Source organism: Agelaius phoeniceus, chromosome 1 (assembly GCF_051311805.1).
Source record: "Agelaius phoeniceus isolate bAgePho1 chromosome 1, bAgePho1.hap1, whole genome shotgun sequence".
Lineage (NCBI taxonomy): Eukaryota > Metazoa > Chordata > Aves > Passeriformes > Icteridae > Agelaius > Agelaius phoeniceus.
Genome location: NC_135265.1, coordinates 83533216 through 83546915, shown reverse-complemented (window position 1 = coordinate 83546915; position 13700 = coordinate 83533216). Strand labels below are relative to the sequence as shown.

Genomic DNA, 13700 nt, shown 5'->3' with positions numbered 1-13700 from the left:
GTCTAAGGGCATAGTTCGAGAATACAACTGCATCATGCACAACTATCTTTTGCTAACAAATGACAGTCTTGTTCTCCCATCCTCTCTCCACCCCCTCCTTAGTGCCAGCTCTGACCACAAAATAAGCTAATTCAAAATGAACTACTGAAAACTATTACTTTTCTTCCAAGTGCGGTCTTTTCTGAATTAAAAAGTTAAATTGGCTGACTGATCAATATCAGGGATTGTGCAAAGCAGCAGGGAAAGGAATTAGCAGGATTATAGAGAGCAGGACCTCTCCTTTTCTCACCTTCTGCAGCAGCTAGTTCATTCAAGAAGTACTGTGCAGCTGCATTGGAGGGCTGTTCTAACTACAATTGCCTGATAGTATTTGGCTTTATGCACGGTCACTCTTCTCTGTGCTGTTCTGCAGCCACATTAAGGGCTCTATTGAATGGTCTGGGGAGTCCTAGACTACTAGAGTTTCTGGAGGTACCTGAGGAGAGAACACTTAACCCATATGCACGCTGAAGCTGCTCATGGAAATAAAAAAGAATTAGATTGGATCAGAAAGAGAACTGTTACGGACATTCTGGGACACTGGCTCTTAAAGCCAATCTTCAGATCACAGCACGTCTGTGTCTGATCCCGTTCCAATAGCAGTCCATTCACTGCACGCAAAACCCATCCCTTAGAGGCACCCCTTGCAACTGGCACTGTCTCCCTGTCCTGTCCACAGTCCTGGACTCAAGCCCAATAACAACTGAAGTACCCAGTGGAAATGTGGTGCTTTGCGGTGCTTTCTTGGTGCCACCAACCCAAGGAAAGCCTTCGCTTGGTAATTAACTGCACGGCCCTGCCTGGACACATTACCCAGGCCTCCCCTTTCGCCCAGGGAGCAGAGTGGCCCTGCCCAGCCTCACATCCTCTGCTCCTCAGCCTCCCCAATGGAGGTCAGCCTGCACTTGCTTCTCCCCTGAATTCCTCCTCAAAATCCACCCTTTTATTTTTGCGGGCTACCCTTCTCCACAGGGATGAGCAGTGTCATGGAGGGGTCAGACAATGCAGCATTTGTGAGAAACCAACACGGAGGCAGGGCTGCAGCTGTGCCAGCCGCTCACAGAGATGAAGGGAACACAAGTGAGAGGGAACCTCATGAATGTCTGTAAGTATCTGAAGGAAAGTTGTCAAGAGGATGGAGCCAGGCTCTTCTTGGCGGTGCCGAGCCATAAGACAAGAAGCAAAGGGCAGCAACTGATGCAAAAGAAGTTCTACCTAAACATGAGAAAGAACCTCTTTCCTGTGTGAGTGACCACACACTGGAACAGATTGCCCAGAGAGGTTTTCGAGTCTCCCTCACTGGGGATTTTCAAGAACCGTCCGGACGCAACCGCGTGCCACGTGCTCTGGGACGCGTTTGCTTGAGCAGGGAGGCTGGAGCACTGTGGTCCCTTCCAGCCGGACCCATCCCGTGACTCTGGGGGTTTCGGAGCTGCGGGCACCGCGCCGCGGCTTCCCCCGCCCGCCGGGGCTGAGGCACGGCCGCGCGCTCCGCGCCGGCGCGGGCGGGCGGGGGCGCGCGGGGCGGGGGAGCATTCCCAGCTCCCGTCTCCCTCCCGCTTCCCGCGCATGTGCGGTTGCCAGGGCGGCCGTCTCCGGTGAAGGTTTAAAATCTGCGGGACATGCGCAGTGCTGGTTCTGGCCCTGGCGAGGGGGACACGCCACATTGGAACGGCGAGCGGAGCGCTCCGGGCAGCGCCGGGTACAGTTTGCGCCGCCTTCGCTTCCTCCCAAGCCGCGCTCGCCTCGCCCGGCTCTGCCTCCGGCCGCCCTGCCGCCCTCGCTCGCTCCCTCCTCCCCGCGACACATGCCGCTGCTGCCGGGCCGCTCCTAGCGCCGCTGCCGGGCCGAGCGAGCGAGCGAGGGAGCGGGCGGTGAGCGGGCGGCGGCGCGGAGCTCTGGCCGGGCAGTGAGGGACGGCGGCGGCGGCGGGCGGGCGTGGATGGATCCCCGCGTGGCCTGGATCCAGCCCGAGCAGAAAGGACCCGCGAATGCGCTGTGGATGCAGATCTGGGAGACCTCGCAGGGCGTGGGGGGCCGGGGCGGCGCCAGCTTCCCGCACTACCTCTGCCTCAACTCCCCGGCGCTGGACTCTGCCGCCTCTCCGCCCCGCGGGCACGGCTGCGTGCGGCTTGGGGCGCCCGGCGCCTGCTGCTCCTCTTCCTCGCCGCCGTCGCCTTCGCCTTCTCCGCCGGCCCTGCTGACCGGACTGGTGCCCGCTGTCCCCGGCGGCCCCGCGGCGGTGAACGGCGGCGGCGAGGGAGGGCGGCGGCTGCAGAAGTCGCCTTCCGTGTCTTCCTCGTCCTCCTGCTCGTCGGTGGAGTCCGGCACCGAGAGCCCCGGCTTCTCCTCCTCGGGATCGTGCAGCGGTGGCGGAGGTGGCGGCTCCTCCTCTTCCTCCGGCGGCCCCCGGGCGGTGGCGGTGGCTCCTCCCGGGCTGCTGGGCAGCGGGGCTGGACCCGGGGAGTTTTTTAACTTCCACGAGAACAAAGTGAACGCTGTGAATGGGCACCACCAGCCGCCGCACCCGGCGCGCAGCCCGCACCCGCCCCCGGCGTCTCCCCAGCAGCACCAGTACCACCCGGGCCGCAGGAAACGGGAGAATAAAGCCAGCACCTATGGCATGAATTACCTGCTCTCCGGCAGCCGCGGCGTCGCCGTCAACAACTCCCCCCACCAGCAGCGGCAGCCGCCTCAGCCAGCGCTGCAGAGCCCCGGCACCCCCTGGAAGACCAGGAAATACAGCCCGGGCGTGCAGGGGTGAGCAGCCGGGCCCCCGGGGCTGCTGCGGCCCCAGAGGGAAGGAGGGCCTCGGCCGCCTCCTTCCTGCGGCCCCTCCGGGAAGGGGGGCGGTGGGGTGGGATCACACGAACTCCTCTGGAGCCGGCCGCGGCAGGGAGGCCGATGGCAGGGGACGGCGGGGCGCAAACCCGTGCCCTTTTGTAAATCACCTTGGTCTGTGCTGGCTGGGTGGTTCTTGGCCGAAGCAGCGATTCATGCAGTGCGGGACCCCGTATATGCAAGGGGTTAGGCCTTACTTTGTAATAGATTGAGAGGTGAAGTGGTCAGGCCATTATCAGAGGTCACCTACAATAATTAATGCAAGGATGTGTGCAGGATGCTTGTCAGAGCTACCAGGTCTCAATTCAGATTGTAAGGGGGAAGTGGAAGGCTTCCGTTCAGAGGGACTCAAAACCTTTGTGTTAATTTTTAAATGCCTCTGCTTAGGCTACAGCAAGCTGGTTAGCTTGGGGAGTGTTAGCAACATCACATGAAAGGGAGGTTCCGAGTTCTGTCTGAGATAGACATGAAAGTCAGTGTAGACTTGGAACATTTCTCTCAAGTGTGTTTTAGCTCTAGGATAAATTGAGCCCGCCGATAGCTGTGCAGAAATCTTGTCTTTTTGAAGAGAATGTTTTTATGAAGCTTACCCCTATCTGGTAAGCCATACCTTTCTTGTATGAATGGGTAGTTAGTAAGGCCGAGTATTCAGTTTGATCTGATTGGCATGGAGAAGGGACTAAAATTGAACAAAGTGTGTCTGGGATGCTCTGAGATTGCTGTATTTTACTTGTCAAATTTCATTCAGTCAAGGGGAAATGTTACTTTCTAAAGTTAAGGTTATTTTATTCTTGGGAAAAGTGCTAGCTGCATTGACTGACTGTAGCAGATTTCTGATGTTGCTTCAAAAATAGTTTCTTGGAACATCCTAACATCAAGACCCTTGGATGCCTGTGGAATAAAGGCATTGCATATTTGTAGAGGGAAAATAGCTAAAGATAACAGGGTATGAGCTGGGGGTTTTTAAGTTTAACTTAAAGACAGTGGCTTCCTTTTCTCTTTCATGTAGTACTGTCAGGTGCTGAGTGTGTTAAAAGTTATGAAGAAGTATTTAAATACATTTTTAAAGTAATGTTTTTGCAAACCATAACCTCAAGAGGGTGAGGACAAGTCTTGTGACTACTGCTTTTTAATTCCAGACTGACACTAAAACTTCAAATTCCTTGTAGGAAGCTAGAATTTGAATCTTCAAGAGGTGTTTTGCACTAGGAGCTTTGAGTCCTATACTAAGGAGTTTGTGTGTCTCAAGTTCCAATAGTATCTTTAAAATAGTGTGAAGTTTTATTTTTTTTGTTTTCGTAGCGATGTGGTAGAGCGCTGAGTTAGCTTTTTAATTTAAGTCGTCTCAGTGTAAGTGAGGCAGATCTCCAGGCAGGTGGAGGAAGGAGCAGCCTGAGTTCATCCAGCAGGTCTATGGCAAATGGCAAACCTGTGAATCAAATCCAAGTGTTGCAAGTTCTGTCCTTTATAGTTGTTAGGCAGCACCACCTATGCCATTCACATAACTTTTTCATTATCTGTTCTTCTGTTTTCTTTCAGCTTTCATGTAATAGTGGCCATGTTACTCTTTATGAGTTTCTAGAGAATCCATCCGCAAGGAAATTGTTTAGCTGAGATTCAGTTGTGCTGTTCAGTTCTGTAATGTAGGTAGTTCTTTTGGTGTTAATGAGAAGTTTTTTGCTAAATATCTCTGAAAGTGGAGCTGTGTTTCCTGATCTTCTGTCAAGGATCTCTGTTACAAAAGTGGGACCTGATTCTGGCAGTGGGATACCAGTAACTGCAGCATGTGCAATCCTGTAGTTCCAGAGCATTCCTTAAAGTAGTGGGGAACTAACTAGTGCTGAAGGAGAGCATGAATCTTGAAACCATAGACCTAAATATGACAAGCAGTTTCTGCCTTAAAATTTGAGGACTGCTGCCTAAGGTGAATCTTGAACAAGTGAATATTCTTAAACAATTTTCTCGTTAGTGTTATTAATTTTTTTGAAGTGCTTGCATGATTGAAATAAGAATATTTTTGCTGATGGATTTAGGTATCTATCTTCTGCAGTAATTCCTGTTTAGTGGTGAGCTTAACTTTATTCTGAAGCCTGGCTTGTGTGTTATTTGGCAATTCAAATGAAAACGCACTGAAAAGGCTGGGATGGGGACAGATCCCTACAGGAGTTTCTTGTGGATCCCTTATGTTCCTTCAGTTGCCTGCTGTTCCCTGGAACAGTCAGCTGGGTCCTGAAGTATCTCTTTGATAACTCATCATCTGTTGACAGAGCATCTTCAGTGTTGCCATCCTGCTATATGCAACTGTTGAAAAATGTGGTCCTGAACCTCTTCAGCTGCAGTCTGGTTTGGGCATTGATTAGAGGAGGAAGGACTTGATCATAGGTGCTCTTATGCTTACCCTGTATGTGAATGGTGGAGCTTACTCTGCTGTGAATCCTGTTCCTAAAACAGTGCTTTTCTACAGCATGCTGAAATTTCCAAGTGATACGCAGTGGCTCACAGTGTTACTGTATTGTCTTCTGGTAACAGAGTAAGCAGGGCAATCTCTGTTAGCCCTCTCCCAGGCTGCAGACCTACTTCTGATGAATTGTCAGAAGCAGTCAGTACTGTGCTCTCCTGCTTTCTCATTCAGAGTTGAGGATGGTCTGTGGCACTGCAAGTCATTGTTTTATTCACACTGCTTGTAGTCGGTGGCTTTGTGATGGTAAGTGTGATGTTTAGGAATACTGTTTAAACGCTGTGTTTTCCTCTGTTTTATGTACAAAACTCATTTTTTTCCAGTGGCCTCATGCTTTCACCACTTTGATAGCAGCATGACAGTCTTTGTAAAGGAAATTTTTCCCTTAAAACACAAGTGTGAAAAGCTATGTTTGATTAGATTTCATCCTATAGCTGTTCTTTTGGATGCCGTAGATTGTCCCGTGTCATGCTTTTAACAGAATTTTGGAAGGTAAGGAGTGAGGAGATTGAAGCCATATTTATTCCAGTGCTTCAAGAGAGTGATTAATATAGCAGCAGTGTAAATTCCTATGTGCCTGAGTTTAGTTTAGATGACAAAATGATTGGTTTCAGATGCAAGGCAGAGAAGTATCCTTTAATATTCTGAGGTTAATTCAAGCTGTTGTGACCGATGTTCAGAAGTGCATGTTGTTTCTTGGTACTGTAAAGTATCCTCGTGTGTAAAACTACATCTAGCCTCTTAGGGTGTGCATTCTTTGCTCAGCAAATACCTTCTGTTTCTGTAAAGTCAGTATCTTAAATATATCTGAGTTATTTAAGCATCCAGAGAGTTGAGAAGTGCTCAGATATTACTTCAAAAGAGGGCATCAAGCTATTCTAAACTTTTTGCTAAGGCTTCTACTGCTTTTTTTTTGGATGCACAGCTAATGGAGTGCTTTCTCTGAAGATGCAGCTAATAGCTTGTGAATAGTATAAAATTACATCAGATTTAATTATTTCTTAATATGAATTTAACAAAGTAAGTAAAAAATTAAAGCAGTTTTAACGATATGAGTCTGTACTGCTTAATACTTTCAACTAAGTGTTCAGTCTAATTGTAGATGTTGAATGAGGTTAGCGCTGAAATACCTGGTGTATCTGCTTGGCACATTACAGTGCTGTGCAGAAGCAGCAGAACTGGCTTGTTGAGGATTAGTTTGGGTACCAGAACTGTTATGATACATTGGAATGGTGCTCTGCCTGGGCTAATTAGTGTCTGATGACTTCCTGCATTCATTTTTCCCCCTGTATAGCTGTTGTCTTGAACTCTCTCTCAATAATGACAAACAAGTTCTGCCGTAGAGTACAAGAGCACCAAGACCTCCACATTTCCTTATGCTGAAGGAGGATTCAGGGCAGTATTCCCTAATGACTACAGCAGGTACTTGGGGAGAGTTCTCATAAGCAAGGTGAGCTTATGGCAGTGCTGCTACAGAAGACTTGTTTCAGTGTTCACCAGTTTGCAGCTGAGCGATACTGTGCACAAAAAGTGATGTCTAGAGATACAGTGGTGTGCCTCTGTGCTAAGCTTATATTAGATCATCTTTATTTCTTCACCGGTATGCAGTGTTTCTAATTCCAGTCTTACAGAGTTTTTTTTCATTTTTTGATATATTTCAGAACTTTAACTAAGATAAATTTAATTACCGTTTAGTGCAGTGCACTGTTAAAAATCCATTGCATTCAGGGCTGTGCATAGCTGTGGTTGCATGTTTGTCAACCTTTTCTTCTTATCATCCTGCTGTCAGAGCTGTCAGATACAAATTAATGTGTGGGCATGCCACACTGTCAGCCCCTTCTGCAAATTTTGTTTTCTTGTATTTTGAGCTGAAAAAATGTAGACTTTGGAAATGCTCTGAAGCCTTTACTGTCTGCAGTGAGATGTCCAGCACTTGTAGGCTTTTGGGGGCCTCCCAAGGGTGATTATTCTTAACTTCTCCCTTGCTTAACAGTGCTGTCTTGCTCCAACACCTTCTAGTAAAGAATCAACACAGTGGGCTGTGCTTCACCCACACTGCTGTCCAGTCCTTAGTGTCTGCTGTCTGTGGTGCTAGATGGACACCTGTAGTGGAAGTGTTGATGGAGGAGGCAGGTCACACTGGCATGTTACACTCAGTTCTTGTTTTGCTTTACTGTAGGGTCAGGGTAGAAGTAGGCAGTATATGCTGGAGTGTATGCAAGAAGTGGAAGTAGTTGCCTGTTAGTCATAGTAAATTTCTGGAGAGAGCATCAGGATGTAGTTAAATAGATTGTTTTCATGCCTGAAGCTTGGTATGAAGGGAAGTTCCAGGGTAGCTGCTGGATGAATTGTCCAGAACAGAACATCTCTTTTTTCCTGTGGTCAAGTAAGTTGCCTTGGTAAAGCACAAAATTTCCATGCAAAGTGGGTACCTAGTGTAGAGTTAGAGACTGCTGCTGTGGGGAGTGGAATGAAAGGAATGTTTTGGCAGTAGTAGGCTCCAGAGTCACCAGAGGTACTAGAGGTCAGAAAGGCTGAGCTACAGTAGTAAAACATGAGAAGGCCTTGTATGACAGGTGCTCACATCTGTGTGTAAAGGAGAATGGGGCATGTTTGGAGCAGTTTAATCCTGGCATCAGCTTCATGGTGTTTTTGCCAGTTGTTAGGCTTTGGCAGTAGAGACAGCTGGCACTAAGAACACCAACAGCTGTACTGGGTGAGACCCTTAGAGGCCAATGCCAAATATCGGGGAAGGAATATGTATACATGAGCTTGTGGTGATATTTTCTTGAAGCATCTCCCAGCTTTAGATTATTAGTGGTTCTTGGACTACCTGGGTTATAGGCAGTGCATTGTTATGCTTATTGTAGATTTTATGAATGAATGTGTCTTGCCTTGATCTTTTATGATCTGGCATTAGCAATGACCTGTGGGAAGATGTTCCTCAGTAAAGCTATGCATTATGTAATGATTTTTTATTTTTATTTTTTTTTATCCTGAGGCTGTCACTAGGGTTGTAGTGCCTGGCAGTTGCAGGTCTGTGCATCACAGAGGCAGACCATGAGTGCTTTTTGCAGGTGACTTGAAAAAGGAGGAGGGGGGGAGGTTGAGTCACCTGACAGTTGTTTGTTTTCTAGTCTGTTAAATTATTTCTTGTATTGAAACTGTTTCCTGCCTCTAGATGTTTATCTCTGCTGTATGCTTTTCATCCCTGCTTTATCTTTGGGACTCATATGAACCATACCTTTGTGTGATAGTGTCACAGTTTTCCTGCATCTTGGGCTATCTTGTTCTGTCTTGTACTCTGTCTCCTTATTACTAACATGGGACTTGTCTGATGTTTTTGTGCTTGGAGGCTTCACCTGTGATCTTTTAATATGGAAGCTAAGAGTTCCAGTTGCTTGTTTCCTGGTTAAAACATTTCTTTATCTATATGGAGGGTCTTTCCCCTCATCCCATGTCAGCTTAATTTCTTCATAAGCCTGCATAAGGGTACATGGGACCATTGTCAAAGTCCAAATGCCATTTGGAAATCCAAAAAAATTGATAGATTTTCCTGTGTGGTTCTCTGATTCTTCCAAGTAGTTCCAAGTTTTTTTTTTTTTTTTTTTTTAAAGACACTGCTTCCATTCATGATAGTTACATTAGCATCTTGATATAGTCATAGCTATTTAGTTATTGCATTGATTCTGCTTTAGGCTACTTTGACTATTTTGAATGTCAAAGCTAATCCTTTTAAATTAAAAAAGACAGATTACTTATTGTTCTGGTACAAATGCAGTATTGAGTGTGTATGACTTTTGGTGAATGCTGAATTATCAGGAATAGGTTTTGCTGTGAAGTATTTTCTATTAAAAAGTTTGGGACAAGTTCTTCCTTCATAGTTGTGGATGAGGGAAGTCTCTGAGGAATTAAAAAAAATTAACCACTGACTTCTCTGCATATCATGCATTTGGATCACTTAAATTTCTCTGTACTGATAACTTAATTCACTTAACAGAAGCAGGTTTTTGGGCTCTTGAACTAGTTTAGCCTTTCTTAGTCATAGCTTTGCATCTTGTTAAGTTGTTCCTCATAATCGTTGTTGATATCCTTAATCTTCCAATCCTCTTTTCCTGCTTTATACATGACTTCAGGATTTCTGAAGACATCTTCTGATGGAATCCTATGACAAAGTAGTAAAAGCTCTTCTTTTCCCCTAAAATCTGATTAGTGATGCACACTAAACAACCAGTGTGATATCTTTAGAAGACTGAAACACATTGTTCTTTTGGTTATGATTTTGAAGGAGCTTCCTCTGTTATATGGCAAACTGCAGCAGTACTTAAATCCAGAAAGGATTTTTCTAGCTTTTTTTGCCTTGCAGAGATGCTGACTTTGAATGTGAAGGGTTTGTTGCCAGTAGTGCTTTGATGGGTGCATTTTGAATTAAGAGTCTGCTGCTCAGAATTACGTCAAGAGTTGCTTCTCTTTAATGTTTCAGTGGCTAACCTGATGTAATGAATACCTGATCTACATGGGCTAAATTAGTCTCTCATCACTAATATGTTTCTGCTGTTGCAGTCTGACTTGTCTGGGATGTTAATCGCTTGCTATCTTTGAGCATTTGGAGAAGAATGGTATTAAGACAGGAATTTCAGGGTTTAGTGGTTCTATTTATTGGCATAGCAAGCTTGCTGATTCAGTCCCAAGGTTTAATATATGGCATTCTCCTTCACTGTTGCAACAAAATGATTGTGATGTGTTCTTGGTGGTGTAGGGAGGTTCATCAGTCCAAGTCAGGAGTAATGCTGACATTAGTCCATCATCAGTCCAAGTCAGAAGCTTATTATTAGCTGATCATGAGTCCAAGTCAAAAGCTTACGTAGCAGATCTGCATTGCCATGTATTGAATTGGAGATGTACATCTGCTTATTTGTAATTTTTTTTATGATGCAGATTTTTCAGAGCCCATCCAGCCATTAATAAGGTAATTGGTTGAGTTTTACTGGATTGATATAGTTTGCAAAAATATTTTAGTTTCTGATTTTCTTCAAAATGCAGACAAATTGTTACTTAGGTCTGGACATTTGCAGTATAAATCAATCCAACAAACTTAGTTTCTTGGATGCATCAACTGTCAAGGTGTTTTTAAGACGTAAAATCAAATTGCCAAGAAACCTGGTCTGAAGTTAGGATGGGCTCTGACTTGCATGACTCTGGGGCAAAGAGAAAGCTTAGAGAGGAAAAAAGAACAACATGATCTCTTGTGGAAAATGTACAGTGTATTTGTTCTGTGGTTACTTTTTTCTTCCTATCTCTCCTTTGTAGCTAACATGCAAAGCAAGCTCAATTCTTGACTTTGGTATTTACCTGTCTGTAAAACATTTCAGAGCTGAGATTTGTAAGTACTACATAGTTGGAATTTTTTTTTATTCTGCCAGTCATTTTAGTTTGCTGCCTTCCATACAATTACAGTGACAAAGGTAATTGCTGTCTGAATAATGTAGTAGTATGAGACTGATTTGGTGCAGCAGTATGGTCTGTGAATGTAGCACTGTGTTTTCATAGTTTCTCTCATCTGTAAGCTTAGAACATTGCATAGAGGAGCAGTAGTAGTGCTGCCTGAGCCTTACTGGTGTTGAGGAGGTCTAGTATACAAAGGTAAAGGCATCTGATGGGTGTTGTGAGTGGGAACGGGAAGGATTGTGGTTCATCTCTTCTTGGTCATAAATGTATTTTAGCTCCTTCTGCAGATGTCTTAATCTTAGATCATACTGGGAGAAATCTGTCTCAGAATGCATCCTTTCTTTCACACTCTCTCTCTCTGTGTGTGTATGTATATATATATATATTTATATATAATCTCGATATGTATCTCCTCCTTTATTTCACTGAACCGTGTTCTGTAGTTTTAGACTGTAAGACTGATTGACTGATTTCAACTATTGAATGCATTTGATTGTGGTAGTGTGAGATTTCACCGGCATTTCCATGATAATGCAATTGTGCTTTGCCCTAGTCATAGGTGAAGGTACAGTTCAACAGATTTCCAAAATATGTGTGGTGACTGACGTGCATTTTATCATTTAGTCTTGAGACAGTGAAGTCATGCATGTTTTGGAATTCCTGCTTCATTGAAGGAATATATACTATCACTTGTAACCTTTATTTCAACAGAGATTCTTTTGAGATGCTGTGTAAACCTCCCCATTTCCTTACCTCCATTTTCTACACATCCCTAGTATTAGACCCCCATGCTTTAACTGTGGCATCTGTTATTTCCTTTAATAAGGATACTTGGATGATGTGTTAGCCTTCAGCTAGAAAAATACTCAGTAAAGATTGTTTTTAGAAAATGTTAATTGTTCCACATAAAAGATGCAATCATGTTGTACTGTTCCTTTAGAATAAATTAATGTGCTTAGTAGTGTAATCATGTTGAACCAGATGCTTACTTGAGGGAACAAAGTCTCTGTAGATTTTAATTTACCTTCTAGTTTCTTTATGATGTTTGAGAATTTTGTTTCACTGCATTGAAGCTAGTCCTTGAAGTAATAAGTCAATCTTATGTATAATATGTTTGCAGTAAATGAGTAAAATGGATGATCTCCTTTCTTAGAAACGTGCCTTTAAGGAAAACCATTGCAAAAGTCTGAGAATGTCACCTGAGTGTTATTTTAGTGTTAGAGGCTAGAAGAGTGGCTGCCTTTCCTTAAAGAGTAGAAGGGATAATTTTTTGATAAACAGAAGATGTTTATTTTGTTGCAGTAGTTCAGCCTGTAAGCAGCAGATGCTTGCTGTGCTTAGCAGTAATAACATCAGTAAATGGTAGGTTCCTCCAGGCTGTTAAAATTAGCAACCTGAATAATCTAGCAAGTACAAGTAGCCTCTCTCTTTCATTCCTGTGTTCTAATCTTTCCCATCTTATATTAAGTAAGAGTACAGTTATAGCTTACCAACAAGTTTCTTTCCCAGTATTTCTATAAATACAGTAAAGCTGTCTTGTGAAAAAGTTGATTAAAAGGCCTACATTTGCTAGTGAGGTAATACAATGGGCATCTTAAAATGTTACAGGAGATTGCTAGGTGCTGTGATGCTGTTGGGAATCCAAATTCTTTAAGAAGCCTGAAGGAAATTGAGAAGACTGACTTGTATATATGTTAAGGGAAGTTCTATGAAAAAAAGAGGAGTTAGGATGTTACTTGTATCTGCATGTACATTATGTGCTGCAGATGGAAATTTTGTCCCTAATGGTTAAAATAATGTCACAGCCCTGACTTAAAAAGTGCTTATGAAAACCATAGAGGGTACGTGGACAAAATAAGTAAAAACTATCCCTGTATTGGCTGGCTGACTGTTCCATGGTTATCTGTTTTTTTCAGACAATGCATTATTCTTTCAGCTTAGTGAGAAGTTATATTGGGCTTAGTCCTGAACAGCATACAGGATCTTGTTTTATATACATGAGAGCTGGAGTTTTTTTTGTGACAGTGTTCCTATAACTTTATCTGAGCTAAGTTGTTTACAAAATGCAAACTCCTGTAACATTAAGTTTTAAAAAAGCATCTCTGTTTTGAGAAGCTTCTTCAGGTGTAAACCAGAAGATAAAATGCCACAGTGGTTGTACTACCTTATGCTGACTGTGAGTATAGCATTGATTCTTATCCAGTAGGACATAGACCAAGAAGATGATCTTTTAGAAATTGAATTAAGGAAAACTGGAAAGAGCAAGCAAAACAGAAGTCTTTTAAGTCAGAGGGTTAAGAACTGGTTTGCCACATGCATTAAGGCCTGAAAGTCGTGCACATCAAAAGCAAGAAACTTGACAGAGTCAGTAGGGCTCAGAGAGAGACGTGAAAGGGCACCAGGGGGAACACAGACCATGTAGTAAGAACTAAGTGAACTAATTGCTTTCTGTCAGAGAAGGACTTCAGAGACTTAAGAAAGCTTTGACTCCAGGCAACTGCAGTTTTAAATTTCAGTAAGAGTTTAAATCGAGTCAGCAGAATAATACATGCTTGTACACCCATGTCTTGTGCTATGTGCCAAAGAAGTTCAGGGGAATTAGCCATGAGTGTGGCTTGAACTCTAAATGAGCTTTGATATCTAGACTTCTGCTGTTGTCCTGTGCAAATTGAAGCATTAAACCAAGTACTGCCTTGCCAGTGTGAAGTAGAAAATATGAACCTGACTTCATACTAAAGAGCAGATGAGGGAAGGACATGTAGACTAGTGATGAGTGATACTCTTCTAAGTCTTTCATAATGTGGTTAACAATTGTGACTGTGTTAATCATTGGAAGAGAGGCTCAGTGGGGCATCAAAGTTGAGAGTACTTGTGGGTTGGCTGTTTTCCTGAGCTCACTGATGCACTGGGGCTG

General features: G+C 44.1%; 1 protein-coding gene across 4 annotated transcripts in view; it reads left to right on the top strand.

Moving 5' to 3' along the window:
• The first annotated feature begins 1670 nt into the window (after positions 1-1670).
• The window catches only part of TENT4A (terminal nucleotidyltransferase 4A), a 58439-nt gene continuing 46409 nt past the window's right edge, over positions 1671-13700 (top strand). For all 4 annotated transcript variants that reach the window (XM_077182499.1, XM_077182490.1, XM_077182487.1 and 1 more), the window contains exon 1: positions 1671-2799. In XM_077182499.1, the coding sequence (XP_077038614.1) occupies positions 1982-2799 (818 nt within the window). In that variant the 5' untranslated portion in view covers positions 1671-1981. The remainder of the gene's footprint in view (positions 2800-13700) is intronic.